This window comes from Oncorhynchus masou, chromosome 12 (genome assembly GCF_036934945.1).
Source record: "Oncorhynchus masou masou isolate Uvic2021 chromosome 12, UVic_Omas_1.1, whole genome shotgun sequence".
Taxonomy (NCBI): domain Eukaryota; kingdom Metazoa; phylum Chordata; class Actinopteri; order Salmoniformes; family Salmonidae; genus Oncorhynchus; species Oncorhynchus masou.
The window spans coordinates 89,584,038-89,601,857 of record NC_088223.1 but is presented as its reverse complement, the minus strand read 5'-3'; the positions used below and the strand labels follow the sequence as shown (position 1 = coordinate 89,601,857).

Genomic DNA, 17,820 nt, shown 5'->3' with positions numbered 1-17,820 from the left:
CCGCTCATTAGGCAGGATTAGCTGGGCCCGCTCATTAGGCAGGATTAGGCAGCCTCTCATTAGGCAGGATTAGGCAGTCTCTCATTAGGCAGGATTAGGTGGTCTCTCATTAGGCAGGATTAGGCAGTCTCTCATTAGGCAGGATTAGGCAGTCTCTCATTAGGCAGGATTAGGCAGTCTCTCATTAGGCAGGATTAGGCAGCCTCTCATTAGGCAGGATTAGGCGGCCTCTCATTAGGCAGCCTCTGATTAGGCAGACTCTCATTAGGCAGGATTAGGCAGCCTCTGATTAGGCGGCTTTTCAATAGGCCGGATTAGGTGGTTTTTCATTAGGCCGGATTAGGTGGTCTCATTAGGCAGGATTAGGCAGCCTCTCATTAGGCAGGATTAGGCAGCCTCTCATTAGGCAGGATTAGGCGGTCTCTCATTAGGCAGGATTAGGCAGCCTCTGATTAGGCGGTCTCTCATTAGGCAGGATTAGGTGGTCTCATTAGGCAGGATTAGGCAGTCTCTCATTAGGCAGGATTAGGCGGTCTCTCATTAGAATCGGCCTTGATTATCACATTCACGGACATTGATGTTTGGTCCGACCAAATCCAAACCTATCATAGACGTCTATGTTTTGTTCAGATTTGGTGCGGTCTGGACCAGACAAACACAGACGTTTATAAATTACATTACATTTAAATTACATTTTCAACTTTCATTCAGAACTGAAAATGTACCTGATATCATAGTCTGGAAAATACGTGGTCAATACATTGGTCAATCGGGATGTCGTGGAGTAAATTCAATAAAATAAAATAAAAATCAGTTAATTCAAATGTTGGTTCTTCATTGAAAATGAATATTTGTTTTGAATATTGTGTTTTATCGGCCCCCAAAGTGTTATATGAATCTATTGTGAGTTCCTCCTTCGGATGCAGCGGTGGAAGCGTTGCTGAGAGCCCATTGGCTATCGGAAAGGTTAATGTTGTGGGTATTGAAGGTTTGGGAGCTTTTCCCGGAAGAAACATTTAGGTTCAATTTGCCAGGAGGAACATCTCGTGTGACTTGCGGTAAGTAGGTGGCACTTTATTTTTCATTTTTTTTGCAAAGAAGCCAATAGGAAAACACTTATCATGATGACAACGTTTAGATACCCAATCTTAAATTACTTCTTACAGGAGCGCTCTCTTCCGGTAGTATAAAGATTGCCACGAGTTAGCTCGTCGAGTCGGAGAGTATCCATCTTGAAAAGCAGCCTCCGGGACCTTGCTCAATTTTAAACGGTAAACGCCATTTGTATTTGTTTACCGCTCACGTATTGAGTTATGTGATTCAACGATTTATGTCACCTGCCATTAAGCTAGCTAAATAATATATTAGTTACCTTAACGTTAGCTATTGCTAACTAGATTTGTCAAGTCAGGCACCACTGGCAGGCCGCGAACACTAACAGAGTAACCAACTAAATTTAGCTAGATTAATTGCTAGCTAGATCTGTTTTAAGATGTTTTTTTGTTTGTTGTTGCTGGCGTTTGAATTGTTTCTGTACAATTTGCATGAATCGTAATGAAGTAAAACGTTGGCTCAAAGTGATTTCGGTTAGCAACATTACATGCTAACTAGCCAGAGAAGCCGGTTAGCTTTATGGCCTGCGTCAGAATGTGCACGAATATCTACAACAAATGTCATGCATTTTTAGCTAACAGCCAGCTAACGTTTCCTTTATCCCCATGGGTAGGTGATCACTATGTCTGACGACGCTGAACAGCAATTAATGGAGACGTCCGAAAATGGAAACGAAGCAGAAGAGTTGAATAATGGAGCAGAAGAATCCACATTACAGGCCGAGACGGAGGAACAAGACAAACAGAGTTGTGAGGAAGAGGCTGCTGTGGAGGAAGTGGACGCCCAGAACGGAGCGGCAGAAGGGGGACAGATAAATGCAAGCAAAGGCGAGGATGACGCAGGGTAAGTTTATGTATGGTTGTTTTACATAGTCGTATTGTAATAACGTTAGCTGCAAACGTTTTATCTTTTGTTTAGTCTTGGCGCCATGCCCAGCCCATTTGGGGGATGGGCTTCAACTGGCTAGCATTGTTACACTTATGCAATCGGTGTTTTGAGTTGCGGTGATACAACCGAAGTGTGAACTCCCAGTTTTATTGGCCTGTACAAGTTTGTAAGCCACAATGTGCCCCCCCCCCGAACTTGAATGAAATTTAAGTGCCTGCTCAGTTGTCAGTTCATGAGCTTTGTCCTCGGTCCTTACTGATCTGTGTTTCTCTGCAGCAAAATGTTTGTTGGTGGACTTAGCTGGGACACTAGCAAAAAAGACCTGAAAGACTACTTCTCCAAATTTGGAGAGGTGACAGATTGTACCATCAAGATGGACTCAAACACAGGAAGGTCACGCGGGTTTGGGTTCATCTTGTTCCAAACGGCAGCAAGTGTAGACAAGGTGTGTGTTCCGTGGGAAAGGTGACATGAATTTGATATCTTACATTTGTGGAAGTTTGGCTTTGTAGACAATTATTTTTTTTATTTTTTTGGGCAACCTTGAAGGTTCTTGAGCAGAAAGAACACAGGCTAGATGGACGACAGATAGACCCAAAGAAGGCGATGGCAATGAAGAAGGAACCAGCCAAGAAGATCTTTGTTGGTGGTCTAAATCCAGAAGCCACAGAGGAGACCATCAGAGAATACTTTGGAACCTTTGGGGAGGTTTGTCACTGTCCCATCATTCTATGATGACCTCTGCATGACCCTCCTGTGTTTAAGTATCTACGGATGTTATTGATGTGTTATTAATTTGTTTCTTTCTCAAAACTTTTAGATTGAATCCATCGAACTCCCAGTGGACCCCAAATTCAAAAAAAGGAGGGGTTTTATCTTCATCACGTTCAAAGAAGAGTCCACTGTTAAAAAATGCCTTGAGAAAAAGTTCCACAATGTGTGTGGAACTAAAGTTACAGATGGAAAGGAAGGTCTTGTATGTATATTTCTTTATTTTTCTACTTACTGTTGGTGGAGATGTGCATGCTGGGTGCATCCTATCTGTGTGTGAAATGCTAACTTGTGTCTAATTGCAACTTTATTTGTGTATTGTCTTCGTTCCCTGCTGAAATGCTTTGGGGCATGGTCACTCACCCTGGCTTGAAATAATGTATCCTCACTAGGGCTGGGCGGTATACCATATATTATGATATACCGGTATTGATGCATGGACCAATTTGGGTTTTTACTCTACCTTCTATACCGGTATTTGAATGTTTGTTAAATGTGATAAGCCGTGGGTAACATCCATTTGCATAGTTGACTCGGATACTTGAGTCATCTCTCTCTCTCTCCATGCCGCTTTCTACAGACCTAGCCCCGCCCCCTGTCACTCAAAGAGCGCATTGTTGCTCCTCAACCACGAGACACTTGCTTTCAGTCACTCTGCATGATCAATGCAGCACATACAACAATGATGCTGTTCACTTTACTACTTAATATAAATCCACTAGCGTTCTATAATGACACTATTAGTTTGTTTCTTACATCAGCAAACCGCTCGTTTGTCTTAGCAAGTTGCCCTATATCTTGAGATGCAATTTGTTAGCCGCTAATAGCTAGCTATCTAATAAATGTACTGAGTAAGAGCAAACGTAGCTAGCTATTACAGCCTGATAATAGCGGTGATGGTGTAGACCTAAATCAGTGTGTTTGTGCAAATCAAGAATATGTTAGCTACATGAAGTAGCTAAGAGAACATGCAAAGTATCTGACTGTTATAGGGTCCCCTAGGAAACAGAATTAGAATAGTCCTATTGCAACAGTTATGCTTAACTTTTACTTCACGGCATTCCTAAAGAAAATACTGTACTTTTTACTCCATACATTGTCTGACACCTAAAAGTACTCGTTACGTTTTGAATGCTTAGCAGGACAGGGAAATGGTCCAATTCACACACTTGTCAAGAGAACATCCCTACTGCCTCTGATCTGGAGGACTCACTCAACACACATGCTTTGTTTTTAAATTATGTCGGAGTGTGCCCCTGGCTAGCCATATATATATAAAATGGTGCTCTCTGGTTTGCTTACTGTAAGGAATTAAGTTATTTGTACTGTGATACTTAAGTACATTTTATCAATTACTTTTGATACTAAGTGTATTTAAAACCAAATTCTTTTACTCAAGTAGTATTTTACTGGGTGACTTGCTTGAGTAACTTTGTATTAACATATCTTTACTTTTACTCAAGTATGACAATTGGTTACTTTTTCCACCACTGCAATTGGGTACAGGAAATTATAAAAGTGCTGAAATATGTTTTGGTTGCAGGTGAATTGTTTTATACTGTTCAATCAGAATGGAGAGACTAATTGAAACCACTTAGAATATGTGTTGCCACCCTAGAAGTACTCGCTACTCCGAGAGCACCCTGGGATCGCTCGCTACTCCGAGAGCAAATGTTGAGCTTTTATTATTCTAACTAAAAATACCATTAATTTTTTAAACACCGTGATATGGCCAAAATATTATATCTCCCAGCCCTAATCTCACTGACATTTTCATGTTGCATGAAAGAGTTTCAGACTTGTTTTCATGGTGTTTAATTATTTGACCGCTTCGTTACATCAATTTGAACACATTTTCTTATTTGCATTTTAGAAATCAGATCGAAGTTTTTTTTTCTGAATTGTATTGACATTCAGTGTCTGACTGAGATGGGGGCCCAGTGTGAGCTTTAAGCTAAAATCAATGCTTCAACTTAAGATGTGACTTGTCTGAATAACCCTGGCATGTTTGTACTCCATGCCGCGATCTCTTTGCAGCATCCTGTATAATTAAACATCCTCGTTTGTCATCCCAGTGTGAGATCAAAATCGCCCAGCCCAAAGAGGTGTACCAGCAGCAGCAATTTGGAGGCCGTGGTGGCGCCAGCTATGGAGGAGGCCGGGGAGGCAGAGGCCGTGGTGGTGGTGGTGAGTATTAACTCAACAGTGACATTGTGTTTTGAGTGACCAGGGCATAGAGAAGGTCTGTGTACACTGGGTTCTACCTGCAGGAAGACATTCTGGTCTAAGGCTTCGGGATGGGTGTGGTACTCTAGGCAGGGACGGCTCTGAGAAACTGGATTTGCTAATTGGCATCTCTGGACTATGAGTATCTGTTTTTGTGAAACCAATTTTTAGTCTTGACTTGGAACCAACCTTTTTGTTTCCCTCAGGCCAAAACCAATATGGCAACCAGGGTTATAATAACTACTGGAACCAGGGCTATGGCAACCAAGGCTATGGCAACCAAGGCTATGGCAACCAGGGCTATGGTTATGGTGGGCAGCAGGCCTATGGAAACTATGGAGCTTACGGCAACTATGACTACTCTGCTGGATACTACGGAGGTGGCTATGGAGGGGGCTACGACTACAGTGAGTATGCAGACCTCTGGCAAGCGCCTACCTGATTTATATGACTTGTCTTTGCACAGAAGCACTCAGTCCTCTCTCTCTATTCCTGCAGACCAGGGCAATACAAGCTATGGGAAAACTCCAAGACGTGGAGGTCACCAGGGTAGCTACAAGCCATACTGATCTCATGTAGTGCAGGTATGCATTTTAGTGCCTTGTAACATTGTGGTCCTATACATATAGCTGTTAGATTTGTGGCATTGATGCCAACAATTCCTTGCCACGATTTAGTCTGGCCCAGGGGGAAGGCTATTATGGATTAGAATGAAATTATCCACTCTTCATCAATTGGATTTAGAAAGTGCCGTTCTGTTGGGGGACAGGAAACTTTATTTAAAAGGACACAACCTCAAACCCTCAAATTTGCCTGCATAATCTGCATCAAAGATGCACCCCTACAACTACACTACTGGATCAATAAGGGTTGATGTTGCGGTGGACCATGTTCTAGAGCGGGAGATGGGAGACTATCTGCTTAAAGCTGCACAGCAAATTTAACAATGTCTGCCGTTTCCCTTAATGCTATGCTATGACCGATCTAACCAGCAGCATTGGCTTCCTAATCATCCCCTTCTTGCATGCTTGTTGCTCTAGCTGTTTGCTCTTTGATGCAGGGTGGTGGGGGTCGTGTCATAAGTGGTGTGGCAACAATTCCCTTTTTCTCCTCTCTTAAAGGACTCAAGTAATCCAGATTTGAGACTGGGGTGCGGCAGTGTGCAGGACTTCATTCTTTCCTTTGGGATGACAGACTTGAACTCCACTTGTACAGACCATCTGAGGAACTGGGGAAGCAAATGTCACTTTTCCACGGTTTTTTATTTTATCTTTTTTTTTTTTTTTTTTTTGGTCCACATTTCCAGAGATGGAAGTAATTTTTACTGTACTTTTTGGTACCTTTGAATCTAATGTATTGTATGGTATTTTACATGGCGACTGGATTTACATGAGCATCGAAAGCTGTCTGAGCTTTTAAAATAAAGCAATTCTGAGTAATTTTTTTCTGGTTTCTAGATTACTTTCTTTTCTGACTCTGCAAGTTGGCAACAGAACTTTCAACAAGGAATTCGGTGTAGGGTTGGCGATCATGTAAAAAAAGGGATTTATCTGATTTTTTTCCATTTAAGATTTGTCTCTAGAAAATGTCTGCTTGTAAATGGAAGCAACCAATATATTTTGGATTCATTTTTAATTTTGACCTGTGTTAAGTGGCATTTACACCTAGTTTTATGCTTAAAATATTGCAGGGGGGTTGCAAGCCCCCTGGAATTACATTCCACCAGTGTCTTTGGCAAATTGTTAGAAATAAACATTTTCGTTTATAATTTGTGTCCATCTCTGTTTTAATGCATAAGTTATGGATACTGTCCTTGGTGCTTAAGTTCATCAAATGGCTCATTTTACAATCCTCTTGTAAACTATTTGTGCTTCTCCAACTGAGGTTGCTGACACGTTTTGGCATATTTAAGTTAATTCGGTATTTTTTTTAACATTATGCTTTCATTTTATGGCTGGGTATACTTACACGGGCAGCCCAAGTTTGTTATTTTTGCCCAATTGGAGAAAGGTATGCTCCAATCAGTCAAAACCAATGAAATATTTAAAATCATATTTGGGCTGCCTATGTACATGAAGCTGTACTCATTGCAAAAATAACACACAACTAACATGTAGGTGACGTGGCCATTGCAAAGCACTGTCAGACAGTGTTAAAATTCTTTGAGTCTTGTCAGGTCTACAAAGGGACTTACCTCTAATCCTAAATTCCCACCTGTTAGTGTTCTGTTCTACGTGATTTAATTGCACGACTGGTGTACCAGGTCTAAATCTGTCCCTGATTAGAAGGGAACAATGGGAAATTAAGTGGAGCTAGGTGTTGGTCTATAGTTGAGTATTGCATGTGTTCTACACAATCCAGTGACAAATTGCCTGTGAAGCGTCTCACTTATTACACAGACTAGATCAATTGTAATTGAACATGGTGGCATTCTGTACTTTATGTTCTGGAATGTTCAATTGAACTGCAACAGTATGGTACTGAATGACCAGTTGAACATGGTTAGCATGGCCACTGCCCTATGTTTTGCGTGAACCCCAGGAAGCGTAGCTGCAGCTAATGGGGATCCTAATAAAAATACCAAAAAGGTCACTCATTGCTTCAAGCCACACCCAGCAAATGTACCCTGAAGTCTCTTCCAAAAAAGTTTGGGGGCAACTTGTCATTCAGTACTAACCGTTCTGCAACAGAGCGAACCAATGCACCTCATGTTCTTTCAGCCTGGTCCCAGATCTGTTTGTGCTTTTGCCTACTCCATTATCAAGCCTAACAAGTTGGCAGAAACTGACTGGCACCCAGGCTAGCCACTAATCAATGTTTCTTGAGCTACAGCTGCTATTCTGAGGTTCTGGGAAATGTGGAAGACTGCATCTGAAGAGATTCATATACTGGTTTTGATCTTTAGGCCTGTAGAAGAGATTCATATACTGGTTTTGATCTTTAGGCCTGTAGAAGAGATTCATATACTGGTTTTGATCTTTAGGCCTGTAGAAGAGATTCATATACTGGTTTTGATCTTTAGGCCTGTAGAAGAGATTCATATACTGAGATTCATATACTGGTTTTGATCTTTAGGCCTGTAGAAGAGATTCATATACTGGTTTTGATCTTTAGGCCTGTAGAAGAGATTCATATACTGGTTTTGATCTTTAGGCCTGTAGAAGAGATTCATATACTGGTTTTGATCTTTAGGCCTGTAGAAGAGAGTCATATACTGGTTTGATTTTAGATCATATACTGGTTTGATCTTTAGGCCTGTAGAAGAGATTCATATACTGGTTTTGATCTTTAGGCCTGTAGAAGAGAGTCATATACTGGTTTTGATCTTTAGGCCTGTAGAAGAGATTCATATACTGGTTTTGATCTTTAGGCCTGTAGTGTACTTTAATTTGAGGACGCATCCTGTTAACATGACAATGTAAGAAAAACGAACATATATTTTTTTTCAATGTCATCTTTATTACTCTGACTGAGGTGGTGTTTACACTGGCAGCAACACAGATATGTTTTTCAGAGCTGATCTGATTGGTGAAAATCAGATTTTAATATGGGCTGCCTGTGTAAACGTAGCCAGAAAGACGTACAAAACAAATTGAGCCATTAAGTGTTTGGAAAAACTCCTGCTCCTCTGGCTCTGACTGTAACATCCAATCCTAATACCCCTCTAGTATTTGACATGTTGAGCACCAGTGTGATAGTCTAGGTCTTGTTATAGTGGAGGTTCCCGGCAGACGGGCTTGATAATCAAATTAAAGTAGCTTGTCTGAAACTCTTCACTTCCTCTGGTCAATGCGATTGCTCTCGCTTCCTCTCTTCATCGATTGCTACAACAGAGAAACAGAGCAACATGTTGAACCCTTTGCAATGAAGACAGCCATCTCTGATATTCATGAATAATAAACATTCCATTTCCACTATTGAATGATATGGATGATCCACTATTGAATGATATGGATGATCCACTATTGAATGATATGGATGATCCACTATTGAATGACACGGATGATACAATGACCTCTCATCCTCGTTTAAGGCAAAATGGTCACTTTCACAGATTTCAGCTCTTGAGTTGAAGCACAAATGTTGACTCATCACCACTGTCACCATGTAAAATGTATGTAAATTTGGAGGACATCTCCCCCTGTTTGGGACAGGGTACAGTACAAGGTGTCTTTTACAAGGAATCTGTTAACGATTTTGCTTAATCTGTAACATATTTGCATTTCCGTTGTCGAATCAACCTATTATATATAATACCCCCTGAACACACACAGTTGCCCTTATATGGATGGGAGATAATGTCCCCTTTTTTTTGCCTGGTCATTTTTGCTAGGGAGAGATGCCAGTATGAAGAGTGATCCGTCTAGCAGCCAATGGCACGCCTCACAGGGCTGAGCCCTGGCTCAAAGTACATTCATCACCAGCTAGATTAACAAGATTCACTCACTTTCTTTGGTTGGCAATGGGTTCTTCACTCTGGTCTCCGTCTTCTTCAGCTTAGTCTTATCAAAGCTGGAGATTTCCCTCATGTTGGGTTTGTCAGACATGATGGCTGTAAGTGGAGAAAGAGAGCTGTAAATGAGACAGTAGTTAGTATCAATATGTTACTATCAGAATGGCTATGAGTATGGACACGCCTTAGAATGGAACATGACTCGTCCTCAGAGTTTTAAGATCGCTACCGCTGTCTGTCTGTATGTGTATGTAGGTGGGTTGTGAAGGGCAGCTGGTTCTAAGATCTATCCCCCTTCTATACCATCCTCCATTCTGTCTATCCCCCTTCTACCATCCTCCATTCCGTCTATCCCCCTTCTACCATCCTCCATTCTGTCTATCCCCCTTCTACCATCATCCATTCTGTCTATCCCCTCCTTCTACGCCTCCTTCATTCTCTCTATTTTTCCCTTCTACCCCTCGCAGTGAATCCAGCCTTCCTTTCTCCTCCTAGAGGTATCACGTTAGAGGTAATCAATCACCACCCAGGGAGAGAAAGTGTCTCGTTATATTCCAGTCTATTAGTAATATCCCCTCCTAAAATGTCCTCAGTCTTTTTGGGTAAGGCTGTCTAATTGCCAACCTGCTGTGATACTACAAGTAACTGACTTTATCGTCCAAGTAAATGTGTGGCATATGGACCGTGATGGATAATAAGCATACTGACACAGATTGTGTGCTCAACCAATCTGTTAACGACGTCGGGTTTCCCTGAAGACCACCCCACTGGGGGGTGAATGACGACATTCACTGATATCATATCACTGATATTAGGCTTATGGGCTAACTTTCCACATAAGCTAATAGATGTAGCATATGTAATATGATATACATTTAATATATGTACCGATGTAATGGAGAGTGTGTCTTACCTTAGAGCAGGGTGTGCTGGTTCCAGAAGCTGCACGTGCCAGTGTCTATGTCTCTCTATCAGCGAGTCCAGAGCTGCGTCTGACACTGCATGTGTGTTTCAGAAGGGTGTGGGCAGGGGGAAAGGGAGGTGGCTATTGATCTGCCCATCTCATCCTCCTCCATACATCCTGACACAACATTAAATATTCATGCCACGTAGTAGGAGGTGCAGCAGCACCAGTTCCCAGAGTAACACTGCTGATTCCACACTGATAGGAAAAAAAGTGGGGTCTGAAATTATTGACACCCTTGACAAAGATAATGACTATAAAATAAATTATTCAAATACTGGGGAAATTATATTATTTTATAGTAATAATTGCTCAGAGAAATGGATTTTGTTTAAACAAGTAATCATTGTTTTTCTCAAAAAGGTAGGGGTCAAAACATTATTGACACCTCTAAAGATTCTTATAAATAAAGTAGTCGAAAGTTTAGTATTTAGTCCCATATTCCTAGCGCGCAATGACTACGGTACAAGCTTGTGACTCTACAAACTTGTTGGGTGCATTTGCAGTTATTTTTTTGTTTGATATTATTTTGTGGCCAGTAAAAACAAGTGGTTATTAAATAATTTCTGGTGTCATTTCAGATGATCCTGAATGAACCGTGAATAATGATGAGTGGGGAAGTTACAGAGGGATAAAGGTTATTCTTCCAAGACATGCTAACGTCCCCTGTTATTGGTAATGGTGAGATGTTAGCATGTCTCGAGGGTGGAATCTTTAGCCCCTCATCATTATTCACCATTCATTCAGGATTGTCTGTAACCATGGCAGCATCCACATTCATGTAAAAGTGTTTAGAAATATATTATATTCTTATTTATAATAAAAGTGACTCCAAAATGTCACAATACATTATTTACCATTCATTTTTATTGGTCCATAAATCATCTCAAACACAACCAAAACTAACTGCAAATGCATCCAACAAGTATGTAGCGTCACAAACTTAATGTAGTCATTGCGTGCAAGGAATATGGGACCAAGTACTAAACTTTTAACTACTTTATTTTTAAGAATATTTAAAGGGTGTCAATTTTGACCCCTACCTTAAAAAAAAAGAAATACTTGTTAAACAAAATCATATTCTCTAAGCAACTGTATTAATTATAAAATAATATAATTTCCCTTTTTTTTTAACATACAATATAGCCCAGTATTTGAATGTATTTATTTCAAACAGTCATTATTGCTCATCTTTATAAAGGGTGTCAATCACTTCAGACCCCACTGTATATTAAGCTGCATCATGACGAGGTTAAGAGAGGCAATTATGTCATGGATGAAAATCAGGATTTTGAATAGCCGTAGGGAGATTATGCAGATGAGTCAATGCCGATGTGAAGTAGCAACAGGGTTTCTTCAAAAGGGGCGAGGGGGAGGGAGGGGGGTGTAGCCTGCCCAGAATGATAAAGATGAATTAGTTATGCCTGTTGAATTGCAGAGGCACTCTGACACTCCCCACCTGTGTATGCCTCTTCAGGACATCTCCACCATTGCCATAATGTATCCGTTCATCTAATCTCTCCATTGCATAATCTACCTTTCCCTTCGTACTGAACACAACACTGGGGGTAGTTTTCACAGACATTTAGTTATAAGAGCCATAGAAATATACTGTGATAAATTCAGAAGACATATATGCACAAACTGAGACAATGTCGACTCAGCGAGAGCTGAGAAAGACAAATATCAGTGTTCAAGGATACATTCTCGCCGTTCCACGCCGACTGGATATGTCTGCTCAATGCAATAGAGTGGCCTACACTCTGCAGCCTCCGTGCTCCACACATGGTGAGGGGCTCTGCCCATTGGACGTGTAACGGATGTGAAGCGGCTAGCTAGTTGGCGGTGGTGCAGCGCTAAATAGCGTTTCAATCGGCGACGTAATTTGCTCTGAGACCTTGAAGTAGTGGTTCCCCCTTTGCTCTGCAAGGGCCGCGGCTTTTGTGGAGCGATGGGTAACGGTGCTTCGAGGGGTGACTGTTGTTGATGTGTACAGAGGGTCCCTGGTTCGCGCCCGGGTATGGGCGAGGGGACGGTCTAAATTTATATTGTTACAGACACATGGTGATGATTCTTTGACTGCCAGCTGCATCCTTAGCCTGGGTGCCAGCCTGATTCTGCTCACTGGATAACTCCCTATGGAACTGTCTTGGAACTGTCAAAAACACAATCAGATCTGGGACCAGGCTATAGGAGGAGACAACAGATCTGGGACCAGGCTATAGGAGGAGACAACAGATCTGGGACCAGGCTATAGGAGGAGACAACAGATCTGGCTCAGGCTATAGGAGGAGACAACAGATCTGGGACCAGGCTATAGAAGGATACAACAGATCTGGGACCAGGCTATAGGAGGAGACAACAGATCTGGGACCAGACTATAGAAGGATACAACAGATCTGGGACCAGCCTACTGCATCCTGGATGTTCCATAAGAACAAGAGGAATGTCAGTCATTCAGACACACACAGCTGTTGACTGGGTCCAGGGTGCCTCTGTTAATCTGGGGTGGGGCAGGCTGGGTTGGGACACATCCAATCCCTGCTTTGAGGTGGCCGATGGCCATATGACAGAGATCTCTCAGTATCAATACGGTATTTGACAATAGTATGCATACATTAGATGCCGGAAAACTCTTGAAGGGTCCACAAAATGCGTGGATAAAAGTTCCCACCATTAAAGGTAATGTTACTAACATGACTTTTTTGAATGGCACAGTTAGACCTCTAGTCAATATGAATATCCAAATATAACCTGAAGAAAGAGACCTTTGTTGACCTTTGTTGTACCACAATTATAGAATATTCTATTTGTTTCTACAAAATGCATAATAGGCCTACATAAAGCACTTATGATAGCTAGGTTCTCGTAACTAACTGAATTGTCCGTACTCGCCAAGATTATCCCCGATAGCTTTTATGGAAGTTTCAAGTTTCATCTTCACCACTTGATGGAGACAGAGCACATGTCATATTACAACGAGTAAAACCCTGCCTTGTCCACATACCTTGTGTATCAGACTCACTCAACCCAGGTCTGCATGTCATATTACAACGAGTAAAACCCTGCCTTGTCCACATACCTTGTGTATCAGACTCACTCAACCCAGGTCTGCATGTCTGTTGTCTGTTCAGGCAAGCTGGGGGGTTTGTATCTCTCTGGTTATGTTCACACGTTGACTCTGTGTTTGGTTATATATTAGTATGTGAAGAATAACTCCACTGACAATATGAATATAGTGCCTCAATACAAGCACTGGACAGCACAGTCTACATTCAATGCTGAAGGAATATGTCAATTAGTCAGGCTACTGGTTGTTTCTTGTTGACAACTATGGACTCAGTTTGAGAATAACCATGACATCTCATTGCTCTTTTGCTGCAGTGTTTTGCAACTCCAGTCCTCCAGTACCCCCAACAGCCCAACTCCAGTCCTCCAGTACCCCCAACAGCCCAACTCCAGTCCTCCAGTACCCCCAACAGCCCAACTCCAGTCCTCCACTACCCCCAACAGCCCAACTCCAGTCCTCCAGTACCCCCAACAGCCCAACTCCAGTCCTCCAGTACCCCCAACAGCCCAACTCCAGTCCTCCAGTACCCCCAACAGCCCAACTCCAGTCCTCCAGGACCCCCAACAGCCCAACTCCAGTCCTCCAGTACCCCCAATAGCCCAACTCCAGTCCTCCAGTACCCCCCAACAGCCCAACTCCAGTCCTCCAGTACCCCCAATAGCCCAACTCCAGTCCTCCAGTACCCCAAACAGCCCAACTCCAGTCCTCCAGTACCCCCAACAGCCCAACTCCAGTCCTCCAGTACCCCCAATAGCCCAACTCCAGTCCTCCAGTACCCCCAACAGCCCAACTCCAGTCCTCCAATAGCCCCAACAGCCCAACTCCAGTCCTCCAGTACCCCCAACAGCCCAACTCCAGTCCTCCAGTACCCCCAACAGCCCAACTCCAGTCCTCCAGTACCCCCAACAGCCCAACTCCAGTTCTCCAGTATCCCCAACAGCCCAACTCCAGTTCTCCAGTACCCCCAACAGCCCAACTCCAGTCCTCCACTACCCCCAACAGCCCAACTCCAGTCCTCCAGTACCCCGAACAGCCCATCTACAGTCCTCCACTACCCCCAACAGCCCAACTCCAGTTCTCCAGTACCCCCAACAGCCCAACTCCAGTCCTCCACTACCCCCAACAGCCCGACTCCAGTCCTCCAGTACCCCGAACAGCCCATCTACAGTCCTCCACTACCCCCAACAGCCCAACTCCAGTTCTCCAGTACCCCCAACAGCCCAACTCCAGTTCTCCAGTACCCCCAACAGCCCAACTCCAGTTCTCCAGTACCCCCAACAGCCCAACTCCAGTCCTCCAGTACCCCCAACAGCCCAACTCCAGTCCTCCAGTACCCCAAACAGCCCAACTCCAGTCCTCCACTACCCCCAACAGCCCAACTCCAGTCCTCCAGTACCCCCAACAGCCCAACTCCAGTTCTCCAGTACCCCCAACAGCCCAACTCCAGTTCTCCAGTACCCCCAACAGCCCAACTCCAGTTCTCCAGTACCCCCAACAGCCCAACTCCAGTCCTCCAGTACCCCCAACAGCCCATCTCCAGTCCTCCACTACCCCCAACAGCCCAACTCCAGTTCTTCAGTACCCTCCAACAGTTCACATTGTTGTTATAGCCCTGGACAAACACACCTCATTCAGATCATTGAGGGCTTGATGATTAGTTGACAAGTTGAATCAGGTGTGCTTGTCCAGGGTTACAATAAAAATGTGTCCTGGAGGACCAGCGTATGGTTGTTGGGGTTACTGGAGCACCAGGGTTGGGTTGTTGGGGTTACTGGAGGACCAGGGTTGGGTTGTTGGGGTTACTGGAGGACCAGGGTTGGGTTGTTGGGGGTACTGGAGGACCAGGGTTGGGTTGTTGGGGGTACTGGAGGACCAGGGTTGGGTTGTTGGGGTTACTGGAGGACCAGGGTTGGTTTTTGGGGGTGCTGGAGGACCAGGGATGGGTTGTTGGGGGTACTGGAGGACCAGGGTTGGGGGTACTGGAGGACCAGGGTTGGGTTGTTGGGGGTACTGGAGGACCAGGGTTGCGTTGTTGGGGGTACTGAAGGACCAAGGTTGGGTTATTGGGGGTACTGGATGACCAGGGTTGGGCTGTTGGGGGTACTGAAGGACCAGGGTTGGATTGTTTGGGGTACTGGAGGACCAGGGTTGGGTTGTTGGGGGTACTGGAGGACCAGGGTTGGGGCTACTGGAGGACCAGGGTTGGGTTATTGGGGGTACTGGAGGACCAGGTTTGGGTTGTTGGGGGTACTGGAGGTCCAGGTTTGGGTTGTTGGGGGTACTGGAAGACCAGGGTTGGGTTGTTGGGGTTACTGGAGGACCAGGGTTGGGCTGTTGGGGGTTCTGTATGACCAGGTTTGGGTTGTTGGGTGTACTGGAGGACCAGGGATGGGTTTTTGGGGTTACTGGAGGACCAGGGTTGGGTTGTTGGGGTTACTGGAGGACCAGGGTTGGGTTGTTGGGGGTACTGGAGGACCAGGGTTGGGTTGTTGGGGGTACTGGGGGACCAGGGTTTGGTTGTTGGGGGTACTGAAGGACCAGGGATGGATTGTTGGGGTTACTGGAGGACCAGGTTTGGGTTGTTGGGGGTACTGGAGGACCAGGGTTGGGTTGTTGGGGGTACTGGAGGATCAGGGTTAGGTTGTTGGGGGTACTGGAGGACCAGGGATGGGTTGTTGGGGGTACTGGAGGACCAGGGTTGGGGGTACTGGAGGACCATGGTTGGGTTGTAGGGGGTACTGGAGGACCAGGGTTGGGTTGTTGGGGGTACTGAAAGACCAAGGTTGGGTTGTTGGGGGTACTGGATGACCAGGGTTGAGCTGTTGGGGGTACTGAAGGACCAGGGTTGGATTGTTGGGGGTACTGGAGGACCAGGGTTGGGCTGTTGGGGGTACTGAAGGACCAGGGTTGGGTTGTTGGGGGTACTGGAGGACCAGGGTTGGGGGTACTGGAGGACCAGGGTTGGGTTATTGGGGGTACTGGAGGACCAGGTTTGGGTTGTTGGGGGTACTGGAGGTCCAGGTTTGGGTTGTTGGGGGTACTGGAAGACCAGGGTTGGGTTGTTGGGGTTACTGGAGGACCAGGGTTGGGCTGTTGGGGGTACTGAAGGTCCAGGGTTGGGGGTACTGGAGGACCAGGTGTTGGGTTGTTGGGGGTACTGGATGACCAGGTTTGGGTTGTTGGGGTTACTGGAGGACCAGGGTTGGTTTGTTGGGGGTATGAAGGACCAGGGTTGGGTTGTTGGGGGTACTGAAGGACCAGGGTTGGGTTGTTGGGGGTACTGGAGGACCAGGGTTGGGTTGTTGGGGGTACTGAAGGACCAGGGTTGGGTTGTTGGGTGTACTGTATGACCAGGTTTGGGTTGTTGGGTGTACTGGAGGACCAGGGATGGGTTTTTGGGGTTACTGGAGGACCAGGGTTGGGTTGTTGGGGTTACTGGAGGACCAGGGTTGGGTTGTTGGGGGTACTGGAGGACCAGGGTTGGGTTTTTGGGGGTCCTGAAGGACCAGGGTTGGGTTGTTGGGGTTACTGGAGGACCAGGGTTGGGTTGTTGGGGGTACTGGAGGACCAGGGTTGGGTTGTTGGGGGTACTGAAGGACCAGGGTTGGGTTGTTGGGGGTACTGGAGGACCAGGGTTGGGTTGTTGGGGGTACTGGAGGACCAGGGTTGGGTTGTTGGGGGTCCTGAAGGACCAGGGTTGGGTTGTTGGGGTTACTGGAGGACCAGGGTTGGGTTGTTGGGGGTACTGGAGGACCAGGGTTGCGTTGTTGGGGGTACTGGAGGACCAGGGTTGGGTTGTTGGGGGTACTGGAGGACCAGGGTTTGGTTGTTGGTGGTACTGAAGGACCAAGGTTGGGTTGTTGGGGTTACTGGAGGACCAGGGTTGGGTTGTTGGGGGTACTGGAGGACCAGGGTTGGGTTGTTGGGGGTTGGAGGACCAGGGTTGGGTTGTTGGGGTACTGGAGGACCAGGGTTGGGTTGTTGGGGGTACTGGAGGACCAGGGTTGGGTTGTTGGGGGTACTGGAGGACCAGGGTTGGGTTGTTGGGGTACTGGAGGACCAGGGTTGGGTTGTTGGGGGTACTGGAGGACCAGGTTGGGTTGTTGGGGGTACTGGAGGACCAGGGTTGGGTTGTTGGGGTACTGGAGGACCAGGTTGGGTTGTTGGGGGTACTGGAGGACCAGGGTTGGGTTGTTGGGGGTACTGGAGGACCAGGGTTGGGTTGTTGGGGGTACTGGAGGACCAGGGTTGGGTTGTTGGGGGTACTGGAGGACCAGGGTTGGGTTTTTGGGGGTTGAAGGACCAGGGTTGGGTTGTTGGGGTTACTGGAGGACC

At 45.4% G+C, this 17,820-nt stretch overlaps 2 protein-coding genes across 5 annotated transcripts; one reads left to right on the top strand and one right to left on the bottom strand.

The window, feature by feature from the left end:
- Positions 1-968: 968 nt before the first annotated feature.
- On the top strand, positions 969-6,766 carry LOC135551028 (heterogeneous nuclear ribonucleoprotein A/B-like). Of its 3 annotated transcripts, XM_064982396.1 has the most exons (10): positions 969-1,058; positions 1,167-1,271; positions 1,727-1,956; positions 2,278-2,446; positions 2,551-2,709; positions 2,822-2,977; positions 4,848-4,959; positions 5,205-5,405; positions 5,497-5,582; positions 6,120-6,766. In XM_064982396.1, exons 3-9 carry the CDS (start codon positions 1,736-1,738, stop codon positions 5,565-5,567), a joined length of 1,089 nt encoding a protein of 362 aa, XP_064838468.1. In that variant the 5' UTR covers positions 969-1,058; positions 1,167-1,271; positions 1,727-1,735; the 3' UTR covers positions 5,568-5,582; positions 6,120-6,766. The 3 variants fall into 3 exon arrangements, with proteins under 3 accessions (XP_064838468.1, XP_064838470.1, XP_064838469.1); XM_064982398.1 differs by lacking the exon at positions 5,497-5,582; XM_064982397.1 differs by lacking the exon at positions 1,167-1,271 and having other exon boundaries at positions 1,001-1,058.
- A 1,658-nt stretch (positions 6,767-8,424) lies between these two features.
- LOC135549247 (thymosin beta-11-like) lies at positions 8,425-10,475 on the bottom strand. Of its 2 annotated transcripts, none has more exons than XM_064979274.1 (3): positions 10,365-10,475; positions 9,446-9,570; positions 8,425-8,822 (listed from the first exon to the last, which is right to left on the bottom strand). In XM_064979274.1, the coding sequence occupies exons 2-3, from the start codon at positions 9,543-9,545 to the stop codon at positions 8,785-8,787; spliced, it is 138 nt and encodes a 45-aa protein (XP_064835346.1). In that variant the 5' UTR covers positions 9,546-9,570; positions 10,365-10,475; the 3' UTR covers positions 8,425-8,784. The 2 variants fall into 2 exon arrangements, with proteins under 2 accessions (XP_064835346.1, XP_064835347.1); XM_064979275.1 differs by having other exon boundaries at positions 9,446-9,550.
- Between the last annotated feature and the right edge of the window lie 7,345 nt (positions 10,476-17,820).

Coding starts and splice junctions, on each gene's coding strand:
- LOC135551028 (XM_064982396.1), top strand. CDS start 1,736: ATGTCTGACGACGCTGAACAGCAATTAATGGAGACGTCCGAAAATGGA. Junction 2,710..2,821: donor ACTTTGGAACCTTTGGGGAG/GTTTGTCACTGT, acceptor CAAAACTTTTAG/ATTGAATCCATCGAACTCCC. Junction 4,960..5,204: donor CAGAGGCCGTGGTGGTGGTG/GTGAGTATTAAC, acceptor TGTTTCCCTCAG/GCCAAAACCAATATGGCAAC.
- LOC135549247 (XM_064979274.1), bottom strand. CDS start 9,545: ATGTCTGACAAACCCAACATGAGGGAAATCTCCAGCTTTGATAAGACT. Junction 8,823..9,445: donor CCCATTGCCAACCAAAGAAA/GTGAGTGAATCT, acceptor TCTCTGTTGTAG/CAATCGATGAAGAGAGGAAG.